This window comes from Mesoplodon bidens, assembly GCF_964165515.1.
Source record: "Mesoplodon bidens genome assembly, chromosome: 18".
Taxonomy (NCBI): domain Eukaryota; kingdom Metazoa; phylum Chordata; class Mammalia; order Artiodactyla; family Ziphiidae; genus Mesoplodon; species Mesoplodon bidens.
This window is the reverse complement of record NC_138175.1, coordinates 45326336-45336246: the sequence shown is the minus strand read 5'-3', so window position 1 is coordinate 45336246 and position 9911 is coordinate 45326336. Positions and strand designations below refer to the sequence as shown.

General features: G+C 56.4%; 1 protein-coding gene across 1 annotated transcript; it reads right to left on the bottom strand.

The window, feature by feature from the left end:
- Window positions 1-1128: 1128 nt before the first annotated feature.
- Window positions 1129-8784, bottom strand: KIRREL2 (kirre like nephrin family adhesion molecule 2; the record flags this gene model as incomplete). Its single annotated transcript, XM_081216558.1, has 15 exons — window positions 1129-1703; window positions 3228-3293; window positions 3643-3743; window positions 4060-4164; window positions 4628-4847; window positions 5010-5110; window positions 5421-5553; window positions 5645-5772; window positions 6097-6245; window positions 6362-6467; window positions 6740-6890; window positions 7268-7428; window positions 7589-7738; window positions 8350-8499; window positions 8733-8784. The coding sequence occupies 15 exons, from the start codon at window positions 8782-8784 to the stop codon at window positions 1368-1370; spliced, it is 2109 nt and encodes a 702-aa protein (XP_081072684.1). The 3' UTR covers window positions 1129-1367.
- Between the last annotated feature and the right edge of the window lie 1127 nt (window positions 8785-9911).

The following is a 9911-nucleotide window of genomic DNA, read 5'->3' as shown; positions in this document are numbered from 1 at the left end:
ATCATCTCCCTTCTCCTCTAGGGATGCAAGCATTGGAGAGCGGACCCCACCCCCAAATCCTCTCTTGAGGTCCCATTATACAGGCCTCCAAAGTTTCCCCAATCAAGAACATAGCACTTGAGACCCAGTCCCCTTCCCCCTCAGATCCAGGAGTCTGGGTCCCAGGTACCTTCTCTCTCAAGACGAGAGACCAAGCCCTCAGCCCTTTCTCCCTAAGACCCACGAGTCCAGGCCTTCTGCTCTGCTTCCCAGGAACCCCAGTCATCTAGACCTTTAACTCCTAGATCAAGGATTCATGAACCAAAGTCCCCAGACCCTTTCTTTAAGGATGAGCCGAGTCAGGTAGCCAGCACCTCAAGATAAGAGTTGACCCCCATCCTTGCTGTAAGGATCAGGGCATTTCTATTTTCCCACCCCTAGCCTCTCCTTCGCCCCCTCCCCTTCAGGGCTCACTTCTTTCTCTCCTCAAAATGCACTGTAGAATTGTCTTCCCCAAGCTGACTGGGGCAGTCCTGTCATGTGTGTGCCTCTGTGCATGTATGTTTGTGTAGATGTATCTTAAAAGAGCCTAGAGTGCTCAATGGGTAGCAAAGGGCTGGGGGGTGGCTCACGGTTTTTTCTACAGCCACTTCATAGTCTAGGGTAAGAAGGGCCTTGGGGCAGCTTTGATGGACCCCTTCTTTGATAGACAGTGATAATGCCAGGAGAATCTCTAAGACAGTCACTTCACAACTTTTTTTATTAAACATAAATATTCTCATTCTCGGATTCCAACACCACCCCCTCACCCCCCCAACCCCACAACAGCTCTCACCCTATCCTTACTCCTTGGGTCCAGTTCTTCCAGGGCCTTTAAGGAAGGTAGAAAAAATCAAGATAGTGACCATCTTGGATTCCCAGGGAGTGAATGGCCATTTTGGCTGCAATTCCATGGGCGAAGCAAAGTGCCCCTTGGGGAGAGCCAGGACAGGTCCTCCATCTTAATCTGCCTTATGTTGCCTTTCTTCTCAATGCAGGTGGTCATCTTGAAATATCTTCTTTCAATGTTTGGAAACAACTTCCTTCTCTGCCCCTAACTCCCATCACCCCCTGTCCCCCCATCCCTCTGCAAAGGGTCCATGTGCCATCTTGAATCTCTTTTACACAGGGGAAGAGGTAGGCGCAGTGGCCTTCTTGCTCCCACTTGGGGCATCCCCTTTGGCTGAGCTGACTGTATATCAATGACCCAGACAATTGTAATGATCTTTCCCTCCCCTCAATGTTCAATTTTGGAAGAGTAAGGTCGCCAACTTGTTCTGGTTCCTCAGAAATCAGGACAATCCATTATGGCAAGTTGAAGATCCCAGGACTCTTCAGTTGGAGAGATGTCACACATGAGTCTGGAGACGTGGGTGGCTGGGTGTGGGGAAGGCAGCATATGGGAAGGGGGGAGTGCTGGGGGCCAGATCTGGGGGTCCAAAGGATGTAGGTTTGATGTAGCTGGTAAAAGCTCGAGGATGGGGTGTGGTGAGATAACCTGCCTGGGCTCTATATAATCTGCAGGGGGGAACAATGCCCAGATGTGTTTTGAAATCATAGAAAGTAGGGGTCCCTGGAGGTCCAAGAGGGGAGGAGGGTGGTAGGAAGAGACCTCCTCCAGGGGCTTCTCCAAGGCTCAGGCTCACACTGACTCCTCGGACCTTGTAGTAACCATTGGTTGGGTCCTGAGGGGACAAAATGGGACTTGGTAAGGTATGTAAGGGTACAGCGGGGTGAAGGTCACTGATGGAGAGACACACTGAGATAGAGCCAGACCTAGGGGGAGACGAGAAGATAGAAACAGGAGCAGTCAGAGACCCAGAGACATATAGACTGGTAGAAGAACAAAGTGACACAGAAAAACACAGTGACAAGAGATGAAGGGACAGGAGATGGGCAGAGAAAGAGACGGAAGGATATAGGCCTGCTGAGGGGTGGCAGTGAAGAAGGAGACGCAGAGGGAACAAGAGAGAGAAATGGCGATCAAGACATTCATTCATCCATTTGCTCAACAGCCCTGAGGTTTTGATTCTGAGTCGTGCCCTGCGCTGCATGCCTAGACATCTCTCACTAGGATAGACCTAGCCCTGTCCTCATGGAGATCCAGGCCAAAGGAGAAATGATGAATCACTAGATAGAGCCAGGAAGGTCAGGGTTGTGATGGAGGAAGTTCAGGGAGTGACTGGGACAGCGATGGGGTAATCTTCAGACTGTGATGGGGAAGCCTAGCTCACAGTGGTCATGGCTATGACAGGTGAAACACAGACAGAAGGATCAGGGCTACGAGGAGGGAAGCATTAGCTTTCTGGAACCAGAAATGTTTGAGTTGAGACCAGAGGAATGATGGAGAGAATTAGGTAGGTATGTGAAGAAAGGTAGGAGTGTTTAGGGCCAAGAGAATAGCATGTGGTAGGTACAGAGAAGAGAGAGAAAGGCTCTGGATTGGGGACTGGGGTCAGTGGGGCCTAAAAGAGGTGGGACCCTAAAGGATGTACAAGTTTGGGGAAATGTGAGGCCAGTGTGGAACCTGGTAGGTAGAAGGGGCCTGGGTGAAGCAACCAGGGAGAGGCATCTAGGAGGCCTGAAACATGACTGTGATGGGGAAAGCACAAGCAGACTGAACCTTGATCTGGGGCTCAAGATGGAGGCCAAGGCTGGGGCAGATATGTGGGCATAGTCAGCAGATAAACAAACTGAGACTGGAGGTGGGTGAGACAGCCCAGGAGGCAGCAAGAAGTGGGTGGAGGGGGTTAGGTGCATCTCTGGGGGCAACAGAATGAAAAAGGAGGGAACAGAAGTGGAGAGAGGGACTTCTTTGGTGGCACAGTGGTTAAGAATCCACCTGCCAATGCAGCGGACACGGGTTCGAGCCCTGGTCTGGGAAGATCCCACATACCACGGAGCAACTAAGCCCATGTGCCACAACTACTGAGCCTGTGCTCTAGAGCCACAACTACTGAGCCCGCATGCCACAACTACTGAAGCCAGCACACCTAGAGGCCATGCTCTGCAGCAAGAGAAGTCACTGCAATGAGAAGCCCACACACCGCGAGGAAGAGTAGCCCCTACTCGCCACAACTAGAGGAAGCCCCGCGCGCAACAACGAAGACCCAACACAGCCAAAAATAAAAAAATCAAAAATCAAAAGAAAGAAGTGGAGAGAGAGTTGGAGATACAGTGAAGGGAGCCCCTCTTTTCCCAACACTCACCTTGGTCTCCAGAGCTCCCTCCTCATCCAGAGCCAGGTCACTGTGGTCTGTGTGCATGATGGGGCCCTGGGGTAGGGTGCTTAGTGAAAAGGAGTGTAGAGGAGCCTCTGGCCCCAGTGCCAGACCCCAGAGACCCTCAGTTGAACATCTGAGGCCAGGCAGGAGGGACCAAGGACACCTGAGAACTGGGGTCTGGACTCAGGACAACAAGGAGCCTTAGGGACATATTGGGTCTAGGGAATAATTGGGTCAGGGGTGTATTTGGATTTGGGGGATATTTGGATCTGGGGATCACTGTTGGGACTATGGCTCTTTTTGAATTTGGGGTGCCCAGTTGCGACTGGGATCACAACTGGGACTGGGTTACTATTTGGGTCTTGAGGTACCATCAGGTCTGGGGACCCTGGCGTCCTACCTGGTCCTTGCTGCCTCCTGTCTCCTCCTCGGGACCCCTCGAACTGGAGCCGTTGCTGCTCCCTGGGATTTGCACCAGATTCTTTTGCTTGGAGAAAGAGGCTGAGGCCAGGGACATTGGGGGTGGGGGCAGAGGTAAATGATGGGGCTGGGTCACGGTCTGTGGAGACCAGCGAGCAGGAAGAGAGAAGACTGGGGCAAATCAGGTCGGGAGACTGGGAGAGAACCCTGGCCTAGGAGAGTAAGGGGTGTGTGACCCTGAGGAGATGGAGTTAGAGCTTGAGCAGGGAATCAGGTCCTGAATGTAAGCCAAGGCCAGTGAGGGTTTAGAGAGACGGGACTGGGACCAGGTCCCAAGGCCAGGCCAGTCAGTGGGCAGGGCCTGTGTATGGGCCTGCGGTGGGGCTCAGGTACTGACCCTTGCCGTGGCGCCAGCAGCAGAGGGCAACCCCAGTGATGACCATAAGGAGAGTCATGGCCACAGCGGCCACTCCAGCCACAATCCGCACAGCGGGCAGCAAGTCTGTGGGAAGAAGAGGGGGTTCCTGGGGATGCTGAGCAGGAACTGGGGAACAGGGCTTGGGGCTTTTGTAGGGAATCTCTGGGTTCAAAGGTCACCAAGTTTGGGGATTCCAAGTTTTGCAGTCCCCTAGCTTGGGGTCCCTGGGTTTAAGGACTCATAAACTTGAGGTTTCACAAGTTTAAACTCCCTGGCTTCAGGGAGTCTTAGACTTTGAGGGTATTTTTACTTTGCCTGTATTTGGAGGTTGCCTTCTTTGGAGCCCCTAAGTGTGAGGGGTCTCTCAGTTTAGGATTCCGTATTTGAGGGAAATTATTGTTTGGGGATCTCAGGATTCAACAGACTCATAGTTTTGAGGCTCCCAAGGTTTGGGGATCTCTGCACTTGAGGGTCCTCTGTTTGGGGGTTGTGGCATTTTGGGGGCTTGAAATATTCAGATTTGGGGTCTTCGGGCCCAGGGTCTCACCTCTACGTCCCAGGCTGACCTGGGTGCCTCCTTCGCCCAACCGGTTCCGGGCAGTGCAGTTGAAGCCCCGGCTAAAGTCGGACTCCTGGGTCCCCGAAATGTGCAGCACAGAGATCAGGCCTGGACCCTGTCCCCCGCGGCCCTCTGGGGCTGGGAATGTCTCCACCAGGAACCGACCCCTCGACCCCGCCGTCAGGAAGCCCTCATCCCAAGACCAGACCTGGGGGCACAAAAGAGGAAGGTCACTGAGGAGACGAAGGAGGGCGGGAAGAGGAGGTCAAGGGGTCGGGAAAGTCACAGATAATCACAGCAGTTTTGGGAGTCCGGCTAGGCGGTCTGGGATCACCGCTGGAAGGGTCATGAGAGTGGAGACTTTCCTTACCACGGCTTCTGGGGCGGGGGAGGCTAAGACTAGACACTGGAGGCGGGCGGGGCCCCTCAGGAAGGCGGGCGCAGAGTGCAGGGCGGTCACCACTGGGGGAGCTGGTTTGGAGATTGTAGACCAATCAGAGGAGAGGTCTCGCCCCCCACCCCCTTCCCCGGCCTGTTCTCAAGCAGGCAAGGCCAGGCCTGGGCACTCCCAACTAACTCCAACCAACTAGGCCATGCCTCTCAACAAACTTCGAACCCCTCTGAGGCTTGCCTTCCCTAGGTCCCGCTTCAATCCAAGGGCCCCAGCCGTCAGTTAAGCTCCCCTTCTCAAGGCCACGCCCACTCCCATTAGCCCTCGCCCCCTCTGCCCACTTCTTATCCCAGGACATGCCAGGTCCACTAGGAAGCACCGCTTTCTCACCGTTCACAGTCAACCTAGCTTCCGCAGCGCCTCCCCGCAGGCCCGAGAGCCCCGGCCCAGCTCTGCAAACGTAGTCGCCTGCATCCTCCAGCCCCACCGCGAGAAGACGTAGCGTGGGCCCGGAGGCCAGCACCTGGGATAGGGAAGGGGCGTCAGGGACACGACCATGGGAGAAAGCCCCATCTACTGCCAGCCATGGCTACAAGCCCCAGGTCTGGCCTCACCTGCGCGTCCCCGCGGCGGGTCCAGGTTACCCGTGGAAGCGGATTCCCGCGCCAGACACAGCTGAAGGAGGCGTCTTCCCCTACGTCCACGGATAAGGGTTTCGGCTTTGCCTGCAGAATCGGCCCAACTGGAGGAGACAGAGGAGGGGTCACATGACCAGGGAGGGATGCAACTTTTGACTTGGGATCAGCCACTCAGAAACGACACTCCCAAGGGCCATTGGGTTTAAGCCCCCAGTTCACAACTCAGCTCGTACGTCCGGCTCACAAGCCCCGGCCCCGCTCTCGCCCCGCCCCTACTCCACTTTGGTACTGATCCAGCACAGCCAAATCCCGCCTAAATCCTACTTCGGCCCCACCACCTCCCGCAGTCAGAGCCGCGCCTCACCGAAGCCCCAGTCCCCTTTCTCTCGCCCCACTTTGGCCACACCCACGGCCCCGCCCCTGCTCACATCGCACATCCAGCGCTGTGCTGCGGTTGGCGCTACCCACTGCGTTGCTGACCTCGCAGGACACCGGCGCAGTCAGGAGTGAAGCGTCCGCCACTACCTCCAACATTGGTCCGCGGGCCCCAAGCACAGGGAAGCCCCCCTTTGCCCACCTGCAAAGGTGGTGGGCTGTGTTGTCCTTGCTCCCGAAGCACACCTACTCACGTCCTAGCCCCAGCCCTCCCCAAGCCTGTTCTCCCGGCTGGGGAGAAATGATCTGTGTCCTCACCTATAGCCAGTGACAGGAGGTTGGGCTGTGGCCTGGCATAGGAAAGTGACCTTCTCTCCCTCCTTCACTGTCTGTGGTTCTGCAGACAGAGTCACCACTGGGGGGTCTGTAGAGGTGAGTCAATGGTCAGCGGTGGGCAAGGACATGCAACACCTCCGTTGATGACCTAGTAGTCCAATTCTCAGGTCCTCCACCCCAGGAGTCTGAGTCCCCAGTCCCCTCTTCCCTTTCAGCTAGGAGTCTAGGCTTCCAGTACCCAATTCCCCCAGGGACCCGAAGTCCACAGCCCTCTCCTTTCTCATACCCTGAAGTCGAGGCCCCAGCTCCCTCTTTCACCAAGGACCTTAGGCTCAAGGCCCAGTGTCCAACTGCACTCACACTGCAGGCTCAGTGTGATAGTTGTGTCCTTCCCCGCAGGCAGGGCCTGGCTCCGAGCCCGGCAAACCAAGATGGCTCCATCATCGTGGCTGGAAGGGGTCAAAGATAAGATGCTCTCCACTGACCCAGTGGTTCCTTCCTTCAACAGGGTCTGTAGGTTATGAATAATAATGATGATTTCATCTACCCTTAGGTAGTACTTACTTTATGTCGGGCGCTCTTCTAGACATTTATAAATATTACTTTATTTAATCCTCACAACTATCCTAGAGGTGCATACTACTATTAACTCCATTGTACAGATAAGTAAACTGAGGGACGGAGAGGTTAAGATCAACTAATGAGTGGCTGAGCCAGGATTTGAACCTAGGTAGTCTAGCCCTAGAGCCCTTATACTTAAGTATGTACCAAGGATCCCAAGTCTTGAATCCCTGCCCTCCCATGCCTCCTGTGGATGAGCCTGTGGTCTGAGTGGACCCCCAAATTTCCCTGAATGAGCAAGGGCTGGCACAGAGACATGGACCTGACCTGGCGGAAGGTGGCCCCATCTATCCGGACCCCATCTCGGAACCACAGCAGCTCAGGGGCGGGGCGGGCATCCCCACGGCTCCGACAGGTCACATTCGCAGGAACCCCAGCAACCAGAGACACAGAGGGGCCACCCAGCACCTGGGGGGGTTCTGGAGGGACTGTAGGGTGGATCTGGGGTCAGAGCTGGATCCTGGGCCCAGAGACCCTGATCTTCCCAGCTCTGACTGACCACTCCTCCATTCTCCCCAGACTCTCATATTCCCAGCTAGCACTGGCGGTCCCCAGGGCTCCCCAGGGACAAGTGGGCTGGGTCCTCACCCAGCACGTGCAGTTGGGCTCGTCGAGAGCGGAGGCCTGCTTGTGTAGCTTGACATTCGTAGGATGCTTGATCCTCTAGCTCTACGGGCCTAATGTGGAGGTCGTGCTGGCCGCTGGCTGCATTCCCTGATATCCAGTACCGGGACCACCCTGGAGTCAGGGAAAAGGCAGTCACACCATGGTTCTGAGTTCTTGGCCCCAGGCCTCCATCCCCAGACATCCCACACCAGAAAGACACTACCAAAAGTGGGTGCTGGGCCAGAGAGACATTAATCCTCTCCCAATCCAGAGTCGCTGCAAACTTGGGGTGCGGTGGGGGGTGTGTGTGTGTGTGACGAATTCAGGAAAAAAAAAAAAAGCAAGAAAACAATTGCCATAAAAGTCAGATTAGATACTACCTCCTGGGTGAGGAGGGAGTGGGCTATGACAGGGGAAGGGAATAAGGAGGGCTTCTGGGGAGCTGGCAATGGACCTGGGTAGTCGTTACATGGCTGTCTATTTTAGAATTATTGGCAAATCTTCCATCTATGCTTTATGAGCCTTTCTGCACTTATGCAATATTTTACAATAAAAATTAAAACTCCCAAACCCTATGGGTCACCTCCGAAGAAGAAGCTGAAAATTCTGAACTCCCAAATGTTTCCTTGAGCTCATTCATTTTCCAGACTTGAAAACGTCAAAATAGAAACTTCAGTTATAGCCCAAGCCCAACACCCTCACCCTGGAGTCAGCCCCTCCCTGAATAGATAGAACAGCCTCACCTGGCAGGTCTCTTTCGCCCCCTAGAGCCAGCCCATCCTTAGTCCACTGAACCAGCCCCCAGTATGCGCCCAGGGCACAGGGCAGACGGGCCTCGTCCCCGAGCAGTACTACCAGGTCTTCTGGCTGTTGCAGGAAGTGGGGTGACAGGCCTAGGAGAATGGGGCGGAGGACCAGAGCAGAGCTTAGCACATTCAAGAGTTCCCTCACTCAGGAGGGAGTTCAGTCCCCAGTCCCCTCTGCCCTCAGATCCGGAAGCCCAGGGTCCCAGAGTTCTCCTCCCTCAGATCTACGAGTCTGAACCCTCAGCTGCACTTACCACAGTAAAGCGACAACTGGCAAACAACCCTCTCTTGTATTTAACTGCCCCTGCCCCTCGCGGTACCTGCACGCCCTCTGAGGCAGAAGAAGAGGACAAGGAGTGCGGGGACCAGCATCCTGAGTGTGTGTCCCCCAAGATCCAGCAGACTTGCTGGTGCACTGGCTTCCCTGCCAGCTCCTTCCTCGGCAGCACACCTCCCACCACTTTAGCCTGGAGTCCCCTTCGCCCCCAACTCTTCGCTCCAGGCTAGAAGCACCCCCTGTCTCCGCCGCAGGCTCCGCGACTCTGAAACGCAGGCCAGTTCCGCGCGCTCGGTCTCGGAGAGACCCTGGAGGGCCTGATCCCCCTCGCCCCGCCCCGGCCCGCCTTCTGGGAGACCCGCCCTCTTCCCGCTGAGAAACTCCCGCGGCCCAGACGCGGATGAATGGGGGCACGCAGGGCCGGGTCCCCCCAGCGGGAGGACACCCCAGCGCCCTTTCAGTCTGGGAGCTGGAACACCTGGGTTGAAGGAGGGGGTACCGGCTGGGTTGGACACCTGCACCCTGCCGGGGTTGGGGGATGGCTGGGAGTGAGGAGGAGGGAGGGGAGGGAGTGGAAGAAACTTGCTCAGCCTGGGTCCTGGAGGGACCGCACTGAGTGGAAACGGAGCTATAAATGGGAACCCCTGGGGACTCGCTAGTTTCCGCGACCCGGAGAAGCGGGGCCCGGGGCTCCTCTGGGCCTGGTGGGTCAGGAAGAGGGCACCGTGTTTGCCTGGGGGGCAGCTGGGAACCCCCGAGAAGGGGGGGTTCAGCTCTCCCCACCTCAAAACCCCTTCTCAAAATATCCCTCTGCCTGATTTGCTACCGCTGCAAACCATAGCACGTCCTAAGATCCAGAAATCCAGGCCCCCAGCCCCTCCTTTCCCAGGACCCTGCGGTCCGGGACCACCCCCTCGCCCCACTCCGCCGTGGTTGCCGGGCGACGGCTGGGAGGCGGCGGTGTCTGGGCTGAGTCAGGCGGGGAGTCTGGGAACCACGCAGCTTGTCCTGACGGCTACATGCCGCCCAGCTGGGGCGTTCCCACGCTGCCGGCCCGCGGTGCGCTGCGCAGCTGGCCGGGCAGGTGGGAGGGACCCGGAGCCGACAGAGCGGGGACTGGGGGCCTGGGACCCTGGGTCTGACATTCTTGAGCCTGTAGGGACTGGGGCTCCACACTCCGTTGTTCCTGAGCTCAGATTCTTGTGTCCCTAAATAGCAGGGG